Genomic DNA, 19384 nt, shown 5'->3' on the forward strand with positions numbered 1-19384 from the left:
AGATAAAAGTACCCCAAATTGCCAGTCATCTTCAGATCCTTTGTGGATAGTAGACTCCTGTTTGCAATGGTCAGCACAAGGCATGGTACTTTTGACATTTCATACAGGGAACCACCATTTTCCCTGTGACTTCCTCTTCTGAATTCAGTCATGAGTTTCCTAACATGCTGTCTGGCACCTGCAGAGAGGAGCCATGCAGTGATGCCCCCCAGACAGTATAGTACCGTCTGGGTGCTGACTATATGGGCAGAGCAATGGCCAGAGCAAGCAGAGTAGGGGCAGGGGTGGTGAGATGGTAGAGACTTGTGTCCTGTCTCATTTCACACCCAGACTGCACTTTTACACTGGCCAAACAGGAAGCCACTGAGCTGTCAAATAACTGCTGGGATGCAGGACAAATGTCAGAGGAAAAACAGTCTGAAGGAAAACACACCGGGCAAAAAGGTTTCCTCTGGTTCTGAACCACATCAACTTGGTCCTCCCGGCTGGTCAGCAGAGGCAGACTTACTTGCAGGAGACAGATATAATACTCTGGAGACCAACAAAGTAGAGAAGGACATGACAGCTGTGTCATCTGAAGAGCTCTAAGCAGCGCAAATGCATAAGGTGGGCCTGCTCTCCACTGTACACATTAAGTTACTGAGTAAGGCAAAAACTTTAGAAGACTGTTCTAAGGGACATCACTGCAGTGTGGAGGGGCCTGTGCTCTTTTCTTCTCTCTCCAGTTGCAATGCAAGCTGAGATCCAGCACTCTGATCCCTTGAGCAGGACAAGGGATCTCTTTGTGGGGTGGACAGAGTAGAGCCCTCCCATCCAAGGAGCTATGACACCAGAGTAGCTCAACGTGTGAAGAAAGTAACAGCGAACAATAGTAAACTTTCACTTTGTGTCTAGTGTTCACAGCTGAAATGCTGAGTAAAATGGGCATCATGTATACTTTTTGGGCTGGACCACATGAGCTAGGACTTATATGCACCATTTTATGATTTTTCTGAGTTCACTGAGCAGTATGCAGTGTTTCAACATTTAGCATATGGCTAAGCATGAATGCTAAACAGCATGAACATCAGCTTGCTCACACAGAGCATCTCTACAGAATCCTCTATCCAGGGTATAAAAAACAAGGAACCTTTTGGGAACCCCCTTGCCAAAAAAAAAAAAAAAAAACCAAACCAAAATTCAAATGCAAGATAATGGTTCTTCCAAGAACAGGTGGCAATTGTACTTTTCTATTTATTAAGTTGCATGATAGATGCTTATTCAGTGTGATTCAAAATTTACACACACATATTTTCCCAGAAATTCTCCTGAGGGTTGACAAATCAGCTTGTTACAAAAGCTCCCATTCTTATACCATCTCACAAAAACGAGGAATCTTGTCACAATGAAATGGTGCTAAAATCAGGATGATAAGTAAGTGTCTTAGACTTCATCTGAACCAGACAATGAGGCTTTGATTTCTTAGGAACCTAAACTACTTGCATATGAAATTTCACCTGATGGTGGTATTATTTAAGGGTGGTTGTCAAACATCTGAAATTACTCTCCAAAGCTTATGTTTGCCCACTTCCTAATCTCCTGCTGTCTTTCAATTTTCTATGATCTCTATAACTTCCAACAGTAACTGAGGCTGATCTTGTTTGTCAAATTGACTGCATCTGGAGTTTACTTAAATCCAAGCAGCTTGGCACCATAGTGAAGAATATTTTTGATTGGATCATCTGAGGTTGGCAACCAAAATCTGGGTCACACCTGGTGGCAGCCCACATAAAAGGACAAAGAAAGAAGCTTTTGCTTTTTGCCTGTTTGCCCTCACTCTCACTGGCTAGTTCCTCACTTCTGCTGCTGAGGTATTCCTCTGATGTTACTAGAACTTACTACTTCAGGATTCCAGCTGAGACCAAAGACCTGCTGAGACATCCAATGAACAACTTTTGGATTTTTGGCCTCTCCACTGAGACCCCACCCCACCCGCCATTGTTGGAGTAGCCAGACCACAGCCTATAAAGCCACTCTAATGAATCCTCTTTTAATGCATACCATAGGTACACTCCATGGGTTCTGTTCCTCTAGAGGACCCCACTAATACAGTGACATCTTCTCTACAGGGCTGGGTTCCTTCTTTTGTTAAAGTTGTTATAAGCTGTTTTCTTTCTCTAGAGTGGAATTTGACTTCCTTGAGCTCACTCAGTTAAATTTCTTTTCCATCATCTTGGATATTTCCCCGCCTCCTCCTTTAAACTTCTGTTCCTTTATAAGCTATAAAGCTCGATGCCATTTTGATGCTATTTTCATTGATCAGTATGTGTCTACTTCCAAACTTGGCACTGATTTTCATCATCTTAAAACCCTAGCTGCTTCTCACCGCTCAGAATCTCTCTTGACATTTTATTCCCTTTAGGCTTCTGAGGACCTGCAGTCATGGTTGAGCAACTGCCTTTTCAGAGTGACTCTTCTGAAATCAGACTTCCTGAGAGTTACAGATATTTTGCCCCTAGTCACAGTGAACGATCTCTTTCCATGCATTTTCCTTTCCCAGGAAGCATGGATGCTCTGCAACTAGTCAGGAAGGAAATGTTAGCCAATGTGTAGTGGCAAGATCAGACTGTTGGTCCAGGGACAGCTCTTACAGATGGATGCAGGAAGACGGTGAGGCAGAGAGATGTCTATGCCACATACCTATTTTGAGTAAAAATAAACTCAAATGATTACAGTTGATTTAAATTCACCCTAATTAAGCATCTATTCTTTCCTTTGGCAAAGTTTGGAAGGAACAAAAATCAGAATAAAGTGTCTAAGATGGTTTCCCCAAAGGACTATTCCACTTTAGGAGCGTAGCATCTGCTTTTATTACCTGGACTCTAGCACACTTGAGGAATTCCAAGTCTCTTTAGTTCAAACAGCAATAAGGGATAAGTACACATCTTAACTGACCATGAAAAGATTGCTTTATTCCATGAAAATATTCTCAACAGAGAACACTATCATAAACAAGGCTTTTTACCATTAAGAAATCAGTATGTGCACAAAGTGGAAATTAAGAGATTTCTTTTAGACAGCTCACATGTTCAAAGTTTAAGAATGGTTTGAGAATGACTTAAAAACTGTGCAAGTACAAGTGTCTTTTCAAATGTTATATAACCCACGTGTCGGCCGCACTACTCCACATGAAGGAACTTGTCTACTACGGAAGCAAACGCCAGTTTTAGAAAAACACACAGTAGCTGGAAAGGAACAGTCTTTACAAGAAAGCTTTGAACTTTGCCCTCCGTGATTGTTAGTCAGAAAAACATAAGCACTTCAGTCTTTGTACAGAAGACAAACACAGCCAGGTCACGTTTCCTTCTCATTGCTAACTTCTGAAATAAAAATAGCACTACTTTTTAAAACTACTTCGTGTAGTCTGTCAGTATAGAATAATGTCACATTATATAAATAACCCTGTAACGAGATTTAATATCTAAAACTGTATAGTTTACTAGCCTCAAAGGTAATATACTATATGTCAGCTGCATAACAGTGGTGTACTTGATCTTATGAAGGCATTAATGTTCACACAATTGTCATTCAGCTTTAGCATAACTGGGAGTACGATTCAAATAGCATTGGAAAAAATTATTAAAGCAGTCACACGGTTTCTAAAATATTGCTTGAAATCCAATAATACACAGAACATTTCACATTCTCTTTCTCCCCTCAAAACAGTAAAGAACCAAATTAATGGAGCTTCAGTGGTACAAATAACCCTCCCACCCCACCCACCTCCCTGTTACAAGACCACTAAGAAATTAGTTCAGATACAAGTCATTAACAGAATCACAAATGTGGGGCAGGACACATGAGCAATGAGGGTACTAACGATAATTGTATTTACAAGTATAAACATACAGAAATTCCCATTTTACAAGTAAAAGTGCACATAGATCTTTACAAAGTTTCACTCAATTTTATCTGGTTCAAACAAAAGCGTCACTTGGAAACAGACTATCATTAAAATAATCAAGGAGATAGTCACCACCCCATTAAAAGATGAAGGGGGAAGGTCCATCAAACTTCTCATAAATATACCGATGAAAGTAAAACGGACTCAGACAGGTCTTCAGTCTGATCCACGAATTTGAGGATGCACCACTGCACATGGTAGAGCTCTAAAAGCCACATACCGAGGCTACATCACAGCTGCGGAGGTACCACAATTAGAGGCGGAGCACTGAGCTGGCACACAAAGCCCTTTGTGGGATACTGTAGTGGTAGTGTTGGCAATCAAGAGATTTAGGCACTCGATTTTTAAGGCAGCATTTGAATGGAAGCAGCTGACTTTTGACAATAGTCCCTTCGGTGTTATTATGCCAGGACTTCAGTGCTGACCAGATTCTCCCAGACTGAGGTGCTGAGGATGTGTCACATTTCAGAGTCTTTAACTGGGCTGTAGGCTAGAGCAGAGATGTTTTCTTTTTCTTATCATAAATACTTCAGGTTCACAGACTATGTCTTCATGTCAAAACTGGAATGTTTGCAGTGGGGAAGTTTTAGCAGCATACACAAATACTAAGATGGAAACATTAGTGCTGAGATGTCTGACAAAGTGATTTGCACTACAAATGCAAAATGAAACAGAAGCTATGACAAGAACAGGGGATTACAGAGACATGCCTGAAAACTATAAGCCCAGATCACTCTACACATGCAACAGGATGTTAAGCAAGCACAGAGGTGGTGCAGGCAGACACTGACAAATGGCAAGGGTTCTAAGAGACGACGAGTCTAGAAGCCAATTAAACAGAGCTGGATGAAGACAGTCCTACTGGACAGCCCCAAACAAGACAAACTTTAAGACAGCTCTGCATTCTTTCTGATTTGGAATCAGTAAATGAAAAAAAAAAAAGAGGTTAGCCATTGCTGGCTTTTCTTTTCCTTCTTCCATGTGAACAACTGCGGACTAGGAATTTAAGGGCTGGTACTAGAATGACTTTTTAATGTATGGAAATGCTAATGAAGTTAGTAAAAAAATCTGCATGCATTCATGCAACTTGCTTCTCTCACTCTCTTTCAGCCTGACAACTCTAAGACCCTCCCCCAAAGCAGCTGCATGTAACCTCCTTCAACATCTTGCCCATTTCCTCAGAAACCCTCTTCAGGAACCTGCAGTCCAGGAGGAAAAAGAAAAAAACAATTACTGAAGACCTTTGGTAAGACCAAAAGGGGCATTCAGCTTAAAGTGTCTGTCCCAAATGTAACTAAAGTTATTTTATAGTTAGCTACTAAAAACACCAGAGAACTCTGAAACACAAGATGATCAAAGGCCAGTGCTACTGCCTCCTCCCTTGTCTCCTCACTCAACTAATGAGGATGTGTCACGTGACTACTATACTGTACAGCTCCTGACTGGACAAAGATCCCAACAGATGCGTTTGGCAATACACTGGAAAAGAGGTACCTACTCTGACAGTTGACAATCCAGCTAAAACGAAGCCCTCAATAGTGGTAGAGATCTTTCTTCAGCTCAGTAAAAACCTGTTTCCTGTTCCTCCTCTAAGAGTTCCGACTGCCACACTTTCTTCCTCCATTCCAGACTGTCCTTTACCACACTGAATTACATTCAATTTCTCCTAAGAGTAACTGGCAGAAACTAAATGATCACTAATGGAATATTTCTAAAAGACACTTTCAGGTGAAAAGTACAAGCGTTTTAAGATTAGCTTGGAATGAACTTTGTACAACATTGAAAATTACCAGTAAACCTGAAAATATTTTCAGGTCTCAATGCTGTTTTATTCGCATACAAGCTCCACCAGGTGACTTATCCTGTGATCTCTAGATGAGCTCATATTAAATAGATTATATACCAGGTATTCCTTTTCTTTCTTTAAGAAACCAAGTTAAGAATAGCAAGGAAAATGACTGTTATTTTACCTAATTATCCAACTATTACTTTTCTTCCTAGAACCTGAAGCTATAAATCCAAGCTCCTAGGTTTAGCTGCTCGAGAGTCAGCTTTCTGCAGTTGAGAGCAGGTTTGTTTATTTTAATTCATCAGTCACTGTTGTTTCTGAGGTGAAGGGGGCAGGGAACAATCTACCTACAATTCTCGCCTAATAATCAAATCTATTACTTCTAAGGCAGAGAAGCACACGTCCTTTACACACACTTAGGCAGGACAGAAAGCGAAAGGCATCAATTAAGGTTCCACACCAGCATCACTTGAACAGCAAGGCGTCAAAGAGCTTCTAGTGGCAGTATTCATACTCTCTGATCAAGCCTGCACTCAGCTCACATAGTGAACAATGCATCAGGATGCCTTAACTTTTTGGTTTTTCTGACCTGTTGAATGTGCTGTCATTTTGCGTGTACATGGCACAAAGCTGCCTGGTAAGTTTAGATATAAGTTACTGCACCTTTACTGTTTTTCTCTAGAGTTACATCTATGTATGTTGTGGGGACGTAGCCTTCTTCACCATTCTGTCTCCGGGCTCTTGTCCATCCATCACCTTTGTCCTCCTCAATAATGTACAGAACTTCACCTTCTTTCATTGCCAGAGTACCTTCATTATGTCCTAGGTGAAAAGTTTTCAAAGCACATGTAGTATTAGAGCACTGCAATAATGTTAATAAAAGTTATAAATACAACATACTATCAAACGTGAAATATTACACTTCATCATACCTAGCGGTGAGAGCCCACAGATTGTCACAGCAGCACCCTCTCTGTGATGCTTTCCAGTTTACTCAACACATCACACATTCTCATCTGAATACATAATAAGCCTGTGAAGTGGGCTACAATCACCCACTGCATAACAGATTCACCAACTGGGCAGAGCACTATGTAGCATACATAGACACTATGCAATTTGACAGGGGAGTCTAAGCACTGTTTCACAATTCTAATTCTTTCCCCAAATTTAAGCTATGTTCCTATCTAAAAACTTCATGAGGTATGAATTAGAAAATAGTAGGGATGAGAGAGAGTGAAAGAGAATATATGCAGAGGGGCTCCTTGGAACAAGCTGGCTAGCCAGATGGGCTGCTCTGGGTTCTATTCTAAGACTCTTGAATAAGGTCAAAGAGCAATTGAGGATGAGTCTTGACATCAGTCTCAGGCCTCCACATGAACAAGCACCCAGGTACATATATGTGCAGTATACCACATGTGTACATAAAAACAGAAAACTTATTGTATGTATGTATGTATGTATGTATGTATGTATGTATGTGTGTGTGTGTGAGAGAGAGAGAGAGCGAGCGCACACGCACCACGCATGAGGAGACAGGGCATGAGTGTGGAGATCACAGGATGCCTTCAGTATCTGTTCTCTTCTACCACATGGATTCCCAGGAGCAAACTTAGGTCCTCAATAAAGGCAGCAAGGGCCTTTACTCACTATCCCTCTAAATATATTTTCTAAAAATGAAGAGTAACTAAAGACCTCACTCAATTGTAACACTAACACATGGAGAAAAGTGACAAATTACAGAGCATTTTATAATGTAATGGAGGTGTTACTCTACATTTCTGTTGGTTGACGAAGAGGACTTTGATTTTTAGAGTCCTAGAGAAGGAGAACACTAATGGCTGCAGAGAGAGCCACGGCACCTCGTCCCCGTCTCCAGCCCACACTGCAGCTGCCACATTACAGGAGCAGGAAGGCACTGCAGTCAGGAGTGGCCCTGCTCTCATCGGAAGAAGCCTGCAGAGTCAGTATACAATAGACAGCATTCAGCTGTGCGTTATGCCTGTCTCTCTGTACCAGTTAGCAGCAACAGAGAGCATCAAATGACATCTACAAGCTGTTTGCTCCTGGCTTGGGCTACATGCTCAAGCTGCCACAGCTCTGACATGCTCATGTGAGTATAAGTAAGATCTAGGATCTAGAGGTGGAGGTAATCATCTGTGTTAGCAGCATACAAGATGGTCTTTCGATTCAGGTGTGTGTGCAGATGTGTGTGTGTGTGGGGGGGGGTATATTTATAACATAGTTAAAACAAAACTACACAATTACTGAGCCAGGAAAATGTAATTTTCTGATATATCACTTAGCTAAGGATACTAAAGTAAGTGATGAATTACTGTGACTTTGAAGAACCAACTTTACCAAATATTATATATTACACATAACATCAGGGAAGGGACTATGCAGGGTAGAGGGTAGGGATGGGAAGAAGAGGGATCAAGTAGGGGCAGAAGAGGATGGAGGGAGAGACTACAGCATGAGACCCATGCCATGAGAGGGAGTCTACCCCTGACACTTTTAATGATACCCTGCTATACTTGCAGACAGGAGCCTAGCATAACTGTCATTAGAGAGGCTTCACCCAGCAACTGGTAGAAACGGATATAGAGACCTACAACAAAACATTAGGCAGAGCTTGGAGAATCTTTCAGAAGAGGGGGAGGAAGGTTTGAAGGTGCCAGAGGGGTCAAGGACACTACAAGAAAACCTACAGAATCAACTAAACTGGGCCCAGAGGAGCTCAGAGAAACTGAACTGCTAACCAGAGAGCATACATGGGATGAACTAAGTCCTCTGCACATATGTAACAGTTGTACAGCTTGGTCTGTGGGACTTCTAACAGTGGGAGCCCAGGCTGTCTCTGACTCTGGTTGCCTGCCTTTGGATCCCTTTCCCCTAACTGTGCTGCCTTGTCTAAGCTCGATAAGAGAATATATGCCTAATTTTTCTATTTTTATCTTGATATGCCAAGGCTGGTTGATATTCATGGGAAGCCACTCCTTTTCTGCAGAGAAAGGGGGAGGGGTGGGGAGTGAGATGAGGTGAGAGAAAGGAACTTGGAAGAGAGGAGGGAGGGGAAGCTGCCATCAGGATGTTAAGTAAATAAACATCATCACCACCATCACCATCATCATAGAGCATCATACCATCAAAAGGGTAGATAGCTTTGCAGTGTCCAATAGCAGGCAGGGGATCATCATCTTCAAACTCATCATCAAACTCACTGTGGTGACCATGTTGCTGGGGTGGCCCACGAACTTCTTGGTTTGCATCATCAGTGTAACTTCCCTCAGGACTAAAAACCATTAAAGTATCTCTGATCAGGTAACACAAACATGAGAATGCTTTGTGTATTATTTATAAGTTGATCTCAGGAGAAATTAGGTATCAGTGACATTCTTCCATATTGTGCCCTATTTTCAAACATTAACTATGTAAATTGCTTGTGGTAATACAAAATGATTCTTCACTTAATTTCCTGAAGTAACCACTTCAAAGATTACAATGTTTAGAGCAATGCTCAGTAAACATACCTCACTATTACAGGATCTAAAGAGGACATGGAACAATGTGGCAGACACAGTTTCCACTGTCAGAGACATTCCTTAGCTGAATCACCCAGGTCTGTTTAGCCCACAGTGAGGCTGTTTATAATCCAGCTCCTGAGAAGCCCTGAGCACAGCATGCGCATGGAGGTGAGTAGCTCACTAGTGGTCCTGCAGAGCAAACAGGAGGACTCTGCCCAGGACTGCCCAAGAGAAGCTCACTCCTTTTTCTCCTTTAACCCAGAGGAAAACTGCTTTAAAAAAAAAATTTTTTTTTTTTTTTTAATAAAAACAGATGTAGCCTTAAATCTAGCATGGGAGGAAGAACAGCCAAGAGGTAGAGAAAAAATTGAGTTCTATGAATATTATCTAGGTTGTCTCTTAAATTATTTAATGAAGCAAATTTTTATTCCAAGACAGTACAAGAATTCATTTTGCTTAAAACCAAGACTCCAAATTCTAGTAAAATGATTTCCAATTGATTAAAGGAAATTAGTATGTTAGAAAATCCAAAAGAATAGAGTGTGTTTGTGTGTGCACGTGCACACCCCTCTCCCTCCAACACCCTGGCAGCCCACCTAGCTAAGTTAGAAAACCACATTTTAAATTACATACTAGAAAAACCATACCCATTTAACCTGGGGTTTTAATCTAGTAACAAAGCCCAGTTATCTGTAGCTCTCTTCTGATAAACGAAGAATTCTCTCCTGAAAGAGAGGAGCTGGGTAGGAGGCACTCACACCTGTGAGATGCACACGAGGACTTCACCACTAAACCTTACACTGTCTCCTTTAGCACTAACAACTCTACACAATGGACGTTCTGACCTCTTTTTTTTTTTTTTTTTTAAAGAAAATTGAGATAGGAAATACAAAAAATGAGCTTGCTCAAATTATGCTGTAATGATTAGATCAATATCTGATATTAAGCCAGTCAAATTTTCTTAAAGATGAAGCACAGTTTACTGATTATCTTATGAGAAGAAAACCAAACCTAAATACATCACACTCAGGATGAAATGTCACAAGTAGTATTGACAAGCAGACCCTGCAAAAAGCTAAGTTGAAAACTGTGCAAACTAATAAAGCGTTAACTCCCTTTCTTCTTCATCAAACTCTAAGCAATTCGATAGCAATTCTTTTTTTGTCATAAGCTACCCAACTCCACATAAACGTGGAATCTCTCCCATCCCTGAGGTTCCTAGGCCTGCTAGGGCTTCTTTATTTTTTGGTATTTTTCTTGTCTCGTTCTATGACATTGTTGTTTTTATTCTTAGGTACTCATGGATGTGATAAACTGGAATTGAACAAGATGAAATTTCCTATTTTACCTACAACCAGTACCTAATATACAGTAGAGTTTAAATGAACTTATTTGATAAACTTAACAGTAGAAAATTGGGAAAAATGTGAACATTAAATGATTACTGAAGTTAAAAATAAAAATTAAACAAAACAATCCCCGACCTTTCTCTCCCCTGTGTCACAAGATGATTGATGTCACTGCTGTGTCTCCTGTCCCCTCTCACACCTGCTTTGCCTTCAACTTCAGACAGCCATGCCTTCAGGAAAAAAACAACACCAGACAGCTCAGTGAGGCTGAGAGTTCCTAAGGCACCCTGAATTTAAACGCACTTTGAGACTTTATGATTCTTAGAGAACTTTTATTCCAATGTATACAGTGATTAAGTTTATAGTTGACTTTTTGTTTGTTTCTTTTGGTTTTTTTGTTTGTTTGGAGACAGGGTTTCTCTGTGTACCCTTGTCTGCCCTGGAACTCGATCTGTAGACCTGACTGGCCTCAAACTCACAGAGATCCACTTGCCTCAATCTGGGATTAAAGGTGTGTGCCACCACTGCCTGGCCTTTTATAGTTGATTTTTAAAAACAGTATGTTTAGTTTTATATGAAAGTTCAAATAACAAAATGAGTAGGCTGTTAATTTGATAATTATATATTATAATGATACTTTCAGTTCATAAATTCTAAACTTAAACATAAATAGTGGTATATAAGTGGCAAAATCCAATCTATTGCAATAAAGTTTATAAAGTATTTAAAAGTACACTTTCAGTATGCTGAGTTAACAATGTACCTCGTTCTTGTGGATTTCCATTCGTAAGCGGTCAATGTTATTCATGGTCTCCGCTAATTTCGGCTGCAGACTTCCTGGATCTCCCATTTGTGGGTTTTTCTCATACACGTCCTTCATTTTGTTGAGTGCTTCTCTGAGAAACAAAAGGAAGCCACAAAATTAAACATCCACTTCATGTGCTTTTAAGAGTTCCATTTATCTTTGGAGATTAAAGTTTATCTGAACTTTAAAAAGTCACACTTCTAAGTTGGACAAATATATCCTAATTAAAGACAATTTGTGCAAGGATGTGTGTGTGACTATATATAGACAATAATTTAAAGACTTAAAACATGTATTGCTTACATGTTTACATTTAAAAGACTTCTAATAGAAACACTGCTCATGCCTTACTATATAACTTATACATACATGGGCTTAGTAAGCAGCTGGTAGAATATTCCATAGTGCTCTTACATTGTTTCTCAAATCAAATTCATTAGTTTGCTTTGTTTTGAGATAGGGTCTCACTAGATAGTCCAGGCTGGCCTTAAACTCGTGCTCCTCCTAACCTGTGCCCCTGTGCCTGGCTCTAGAGCAAACTCACTCACTGTGTGTCCTGTTAACACTATTCTGCAGCATTCCTTATCTCATCCCCACAGCATCACTGTCCTCCTACTCATCTGTGCTGGAAATAGTAATGCCATCTTTAACTGTGCACCCTCCAGCTACCTGCCAGCTCCTGTAGCCTGCCTCCTCTTCTCCAGTCCCATCAGAGAGATCATGCCCAATGGTTCTCTCTGGTGCCAGCACCTGACACTGTTGACTAATACTCTTTAACACTCTTTCCCTGCCTAACCTAAGGGTTCTATGTTCCCTGTCTCCTCCTCGCCTCTGCTTTCTTAGCAATCATTCACTGGCTTCTTCTTTGTTCAACTTTTAAATGTCTATTATATAAATGACAAGAAGTTTTTTCTCATCTCTTCCTACACTCCTGTTTAGAATGTTTTGATCTTCAGATGATTCTTCAGTGTCTGTCTCTAGTTTTTTAAGTTCTAGATGTACAGTTCCACACTCAACTAGATGCTTTCCATGTGGATTTTTCACAAAACATAAGCAAAATCTTTACTTCTTTTCTCAAACTTACTTATCCTTTTTTCATTAATTTTATAGCTTTCTCCAGTATCTACAAGTTAGTTCCCCAACAACTTTGTCGCCTCTCCTGATCTCTGATCTACTCATATACAAGGTTCAGTGACCTTGAGAACAGTTGCTAATGGGCTATCATCCACTTGAAATTGATAAAGACCCCCCCCCCAACAGAATGGTACATTTTCTAACTCATATTCTTTTCCCCTTATCCTATTACTACACTTACACAATTTCTAACTAAGTTCCATCTCTCCATTTATACAGAAAGAACCTCAGATGGCTATTTTGAAGAATGTAATGACATGCATCATGTAAAATGCTTGATGTGTAGTTATATGATAATCCCTCAACCAATACTTTACCGAACTTAATTTATGCATTAAAAAGTGTATAAACTAGAGGAGGTGGCTGGTGCTGGCAATACTACTCTGACAGTTACCATGTTTGGTTTTAACAAATTTGTGGAATTCTAATAGCGACTAACAAAATACTATAATTAAGACAAAAACCAATCAAAAACCAACCAACCAACCAAAACCTGACATTTGATTTTTACTTATATAATATGTAAGCCATAATGTTTTCTAGTTTAGGTAGTGTACTTTTCCCTAAAAACAAACAAACAAACAAACAAACAAACAAACAAAAGTGTGTCAGGGGCTGGAGAGATGACTCAGAAGTTACAATTACTGACTGTGTTTTGGAGAACCCAGGTTCTATTCCCAGCATCCATGTGGAAGCTCACAACCATTCTAACTCCAGCTCCAGGGGTCTTTTGGCCTCCACAGGCACCAGGCATGCAGATGAAACATAGATATACATGCAGATCAAATACCCGTACATAATGAAATAAAAATTAAAAAATCTAAAACTAAAAGTGTTTCAATTGGGATATATGATTTGAGGAGAATGATGGGAATTGAACTCAGGTCCTCATGAATGCTAGGCAAGCACTCTTTCCACTGAACTCTGCCACTGGCCCAGAATGAACAATTTGGGAACATTCTATGTATCAGTGCATCATCTATGTATTATCATTCATTAGTTCCGAAAGGGAGAACAATGAGGGGCTCAACGGGACACTACTTTTGGTCTGCTTCTTTCTGCAGCCCTCGGTTAAGCTCATCAATGCGTTGCTGCAACTTCTTACGCCTCTGCTCTGGTGGCAAATGGCTGAAATCTTCTAGTGCTGGGCCCTGAAAAGAGAGTCTAAATCATTATTAAGACATTTTCACATATTTTGTTTTTAAACTTTACTTTTTTTATAAATTAAGCAACTAACTTCAATTTTTATTTAGTCTCAACTTTAAAAAAAAATCTATATAGATGCATTAGTAAAAATCAAAGCTTAAATTTCATATGTATAAAAACATGAAAATAGGTAGGAAAAAGAAATCTTACCAAATATAGGTATTAATAACTGTATCACATTATTTCAAGTCTTGACAAGTTAAAATGAATACACACGAGTCTTCTTACAGCAACAACAAAATGGGAACACATAACATTTCTTTTTATATTATTTTACTACTTTGTATGTACTCTTACATAGAATCTTAAGGGAAAAAAATCCAATCATGACATTTAGAATACCATGAATGTGCAAAATAAAAATATGAAATTCATTAACTGAGCAACATAAGCAACTTACCGCATAAAGACAACTAATTAAAGTATACTTCGATACTGCAGTTAGTTTTTGAATGATTATATTTTTTAAACCATTCTTTGGAAACAAAGTAAAATCTGATCATTAAAAAATTAAAAATATAGTATACAGATCAGATATTATATCCATGGAATACACTTATGCATTCCACGTCCAGTCTTATGTAAAACCAAATGACAGACCTCGGCTGTTGCTGAAAGATATAATCCCTGTTTTCTCTGTCTCTCTCCCTCTTCTCTGGGTGAGACAGCAGGTTCTCACTATGGTCTTAAACTCAGATGCTCCTGCCTCAGTCTCTCCAGTACTACCATTACAAGTATGTGACACCATGCCCAGCCTTGATACAATCCTTTAGGGAGGATTCATGGTCAGAAAGGTTTTAATGCTTTTGAATCTAAGTAAATTAAATGTTAGTATAAAGTTGCAGATTTTTCTATTATAATGATGTCTTTCTCCTGAAGACCATGCCTCACTGTGTAGCCTAGCCCTGAACTCCCAGCCTCTGGTCTTAGGTTCTGGTGTTGGGGTTACAAGCGTGTGCTACCACACTCAGTTCCACTTTCCTCTTCAATGTCATTTTAGTCATTGTTACTTCAGCTACATTATACAGAGATTATAATAGAACCATCATTAACTACTGAATCCATTTAATATAACCTATATTAATATATTACATTCCAAAAATTAGTACTTATCCTTCATTTTTCTTCTCAAAATGATTGAATATGCATATTACTCTCAATTTTTTAAGTGCTACTGAGACAAACTTACAAAGTAAAATGCATTCTTTCTTTCTGGACTACTTATATCTTTAACAGATGCTTAATAGCTTGATTTTACCAGCTATAAGGACATTCCATTCACTTTAAATTATTTTATTTGAATAATGGGTGATTTCCTGCCTTTATGTCTATACACCTTGTTCCTGCAGAGGCCAACAGAGAGCACAGGATTCTCTGGAACTGAGGTGCCAGACAGTCGTGAGCTACCACATGAGTGCTGGGAATTGAACCTGGGGCCTTTGTAAGAGCAGCCAGTGCTCTTAATGACCAAGCCACCTCTCCACGCCTGTGTCATTTACTTATAAACAAAAGGAAACCCACTTACAGGAAAGACTATGATCAAATGTTACCATTACTTAGTAACAAGCACCTCTAAAACTCTTCCCACAGTGGCCCATATACATGGGCACTCAACAACCATGATGACTAAAGGTGGGGCCATTGCTTCAGTGGTTTTTGTTTTATATCAGGTATTTTCAATCAACCAAAGCTAAACCAAATTATGGAATAGCAGAATTTCCTATATAAAATTCCTTTAAATTTACTAGCTAATGATCAACACAATTTACTAGATTCATTCTAATTTGGGATCCAGGGATTACACTATCATGTAACAGTACAAAGATAACCTACTTTATATTTTGAAAATAATTTAAGTGAAATAAAACATATATTTCAGTTTACTAGGCTTTGGGAGGAGTTATAACTGGCCATTATCAATGGGTAAATATCCAAATATCTGTGTAACCCCAATGCATCTCATTACCTAATATTTGATACCTAATATTTTAACAATAGGAATCAAGGCACTTGCATCCCTAAAATCTCATTTCAACATTATAACTCTTACATAAGAACACGAGGCAATTCCATCATATTTATTAAGAACTTCAAAAAGCCATGCAAAGCATTTAATAACCTGTCTTATAAATGTCTCAACTAGAAATGTCTAAAACAGTAATCTGTTTCCTACATCTGTAAGCATAGCTTTCTATGCAAGCACCCAATTATTTGGGGATTAATTCTCCATAATGTAAATCCATTAATTTATATGATATAAATGCATATAGGAATACCTCAAACACAGATGGGAAACACATACTCACACACTCTCACACAACAGATTACTTTTGCTTCCCAACAAAGAACAAAACCCATTATAAAATTAGCAAAACTTTTTTCTTTTCTGGAAAAACCTAATAATTCTTATGCTAAAGTAAACATTAAATTTGTATGACCTTTTAAAGAAAGTAAATTTTAAAAAAGTGTTTTTCTAAATTTTACTTTTGTAAAACATCAATTTTGCTCTACTATGTATAACTTTAAAAATTTTTAAAAATTAATTCTTTTTAACATGACATGGAATTTATCCAATAACACTTAAGAATTTTATGGGTTGATGACAGTTAAGCACATTATTATCTAATCTATGACACCCAAAGGTATTGGCATATGTTGGACTATGGATTAAATTATTTAAAAAACAATCATACAAGTTGCAATGTGGAATATCCTTTAGCACTTGTTCTAAATTAAATCAATGTTTTCGGAGTATTTAATGTTGGTACAGTGTACAGATCAGCACACAGGGCTTACCATCTTCATCGACCACTGAATAGTTCAATGGAAAACAGAAAGAAATGGTAAATTATTCACATGAAATCATAATACAGAAGATGCAATAACCTATACTTTTTACAATATTAAATTATGTACACTTTACAATCCAAACAATTATGCCAGAAAAAAAAATTTAAGCACACTTGGGAAAGCATATTGCTTGCACACACACGCAAAAAAAAAAATAAATAAATAAATAAAATAAAGAAAAATAAAGAAAGAAAGAAAAAAGAAGAAAGGAAAGCACACACTGATAATGGGCAGATATTTTCTAAATTTTACTAAAACTCAAAAAAAAAGTACGTCACCCTACCATCATCTATTTCCTTTTAAGGAGAAGTATGTGAAGGTGTTGACTCCTATTATTCATTTTCAGAAGCACTGAGGTATTTGAAATGTGCTGACTGAAAAAGATCTAACATTAGCCATTTAAAAGGAAATTTATGAATCTTTAAAAACTAGAATGTCCTTCTCAATGCCTTACAGAAAGCATCATTTCCTGAAGTTTCCTAACCTAAACACTATTTCAGATTTAAATATATCAAAGTTTGGTAAGGGTAACATTCTTAAGGTGTTGTGTTTTAAAAAATAAAAATAACACTTAAGAATTTGATGGGCTGATGACATTTAAGCACATTATTATCTAATCTATGACACCCAAAGGTATTGGCATACGTTGGACTATGGATTAAATTATTTAAAAATAATATTGTCAATAATAATATTCTCAATAGAGAGAATCAAATTCTCTCTATATTATTAGACTCAAAGGTATAAGTTGAATTTTGCTTTAAGTTTTCTATTTTTTAGGTTTTATTCTGAAATCAACATGCCTAAAAAAAAATAGCCCTAAATTTACTTCCCCTTTGGCAACCTGAATCCAGAGTTACCCTTTCAAAAGAGAACGCATGAGCAGAGTCTGAAGAGATCAACTATGGGTGCTCTTATGAATCAACTTTCACACACCATTCTGATACCAGGAGTCTGCAAATGGCCCAGAATGGATCACACACAACCACACACACACAAGTGCACATACATACAGTGGCCTAGAATATGCATTAAACTTTACATATCTCCACACTCAACACATTCCCTCATTTAGGGGGCCTGGAGACACATGTCAGTGGTAGACTATTTGCCTCATATGTGCAAGGCCATGGGTTCAATCCTCAGTATCCCTCATTAAAAAAAAAAAAAAAGTTTCTGTTTTCTAAATCATAACTTGTTTAAAAAAAGATAATATGTCAGATAAAATTTTCACATAAGAAATTTAATAAATATCTAGCAAAAATATCTACCCCTTATCTCTGATGAGTTGGCCATGTTTATTAATGATCATGACAAAAAAGATGACATTTGCTATCCATTGTCTTTCTAAGCTACACTTAACATTCTTTAGACTGTCAGTACTTTAAAGAAGAAAAAAAATCAATTTATTTTGCTATCACAAAATTCACAGTGAAAAAAACAGGTAATTAAGGAAAGGTATCCATAGTATTCTTAAACACTAACGAAACTATATGACAAGGAATAAAATAGTTAACTGAGTTGCCTTATCTTTTATACTAATTTTCACTGAGTGATATTAATTTTCTAATTTATATTTTAATCTTTAGAGAAAGTAGAATAATTATAGATGAAATATCAAATGTTTCTATTTTTAACTTATTTAGTTTTACTAAGTAGAAAATAAATTTAAATTCACTGAAAAAGTTCTCTATAAGAACATAAATATTGGTTTTAATACGTGTTCAATGTAAAAATATCAGACTATCATATAGAAATAGTTTACAAATTAGAAAATTTCATATAACCACTACATCTTAGGGTAGTGCAAAATACAGGAGAACTAAGATTAAGTAAAGGAATAAAAAAAATTAGATGTGTTTCATCTTAAAACAGGCCAAAACCCCGGGAATGTATTCTGAAATCTGTAGGATTATGTATAATTAAAACACAAACATAAACTCCTATTATAAGCTAGGTAATTCTTACTTTAAAAAGGAATGTCCATAAAAACAAAAGAAAGTAGTTATGGAGATAAAAATGCTGATTTGTGTAGTAAGCAGTCAAGTTTGGGTGTACTTCCCAAACACTCACTTAGAACTTGAGATCACAGAGGGCAATTATAGAACCTTATCCCTTGGGATAGATCCAGTGGCACAACTGTCAAACTCAAAAATACCGTTCTGATGTAACATATTTCAAATCCTTAATTATGAGACTACATACACCAGTCTCATAATTTTCCTTTAAAAATAAACCTATGTATATTGTTTATTTTCCTTTAAAAATAAACCTATGTATATATGTTTATTTTCCTTTAAAAATAAACCTATGTATATTATATGTATGTATTTTAGAGAAGCTACTTAGGAAACAATATCCAATAAGACAGAAAACAGCTTCTGAACTGAAGGTACAACTCGGAAGCTAGAAGCTGTCCCAAGACTTACACTGTAGCTTAGTGGATGAACATCCATGTAAATACACGTAATCAAACAGTTTATTAAGGCTTACTTTCTTGGTGGAATTCTTGAGTGGAAAGGAAACTTTTCTATCTCTAGTATTAATTTTCAAATATTATCTAGTAAATTTTGAAAGATCAATCAAAATATAAAAATTTCAATCCTAAAGATAAACACTTTTCTCCCTGCTCTGCCCACTAGTCCTCTAGTTAGTTACTATGGCAACTAAAAATATGGAGTTTTCCATGAGTTATAAAAACAATGTGTGACAATTTAAAGCAATATATGAGAATAAATCTAATAATGAGTAAGCTAACAAGTTTTACGTGCTGCATTGTAA

The 19384-nt window shown here is 37.5% G+C and overlaps 1 protein-coding gene across 4 annotated transcripts in view; it reads right to left on the reverse strand.

Moving 5' to 3' along the window:
• Positions 1 to 2925: 2925 nt before the first annotated feature.
• The window catches only part of Fnbp1l (formin binding protein 1 like), an 86351-nt gene continuing 69892 nt past the window's right edge, over positions 2926 to 19384 (reverse strand). Inside the window, exons 11-17 of one of the 4 annotated variants that reach the window (XM_076933205.1) lie at positions 16550 to 16564; positions 13589 to 13698; positions 11372 to 11504; positions 10744 to 10838; positions 8879 to 9027; positions 6396 to 6554; positions 5000 to 5142 (exon numbers count right to left, since the gene is read on the reverse strand). In XM_076933205.1, coding sequence (XP_076789320.1) covers positions 5135 to 5142; positions 6396 to 6554; positions 8879 to 9027; positions 10744 to 10838; positions 11372 to 11504; positions 13589 to 13698; positions 16550 to 16564 — 669 coding nt within the window. In that variant the 3' untranslated portion in view covers positions 5000 to 5134. Of the gene's footprint in view, positions 5143 to 6224; positions 6555 to 8878; positions 9028 to 10743; positions 10839 to 11371; positions 11505 to 13588; positions 13699 to 16549; positions 16565 to 19384 lie in introns of those variants that run through there. The other 3 variants (XM_034500379.2, XM_076933204.1, XM_076933206.1) reach the window with 3 other exon arrangements.

The sequence above is a fragment of the Arvicanthis niloticus genome, chromosome 4, assembly GCF_011762505.2.
Source record: "Arvicanthis niloticus isolate mArvNil1 chromosome 4, mArvNil1.pat.X, whole genome shotgun sequence".
NCBI lineage: Eukaryota > Metazoa > Chordata > Mammalia > Rodentia > Muridae > Arvicanthis > Arvicanthis niloticus.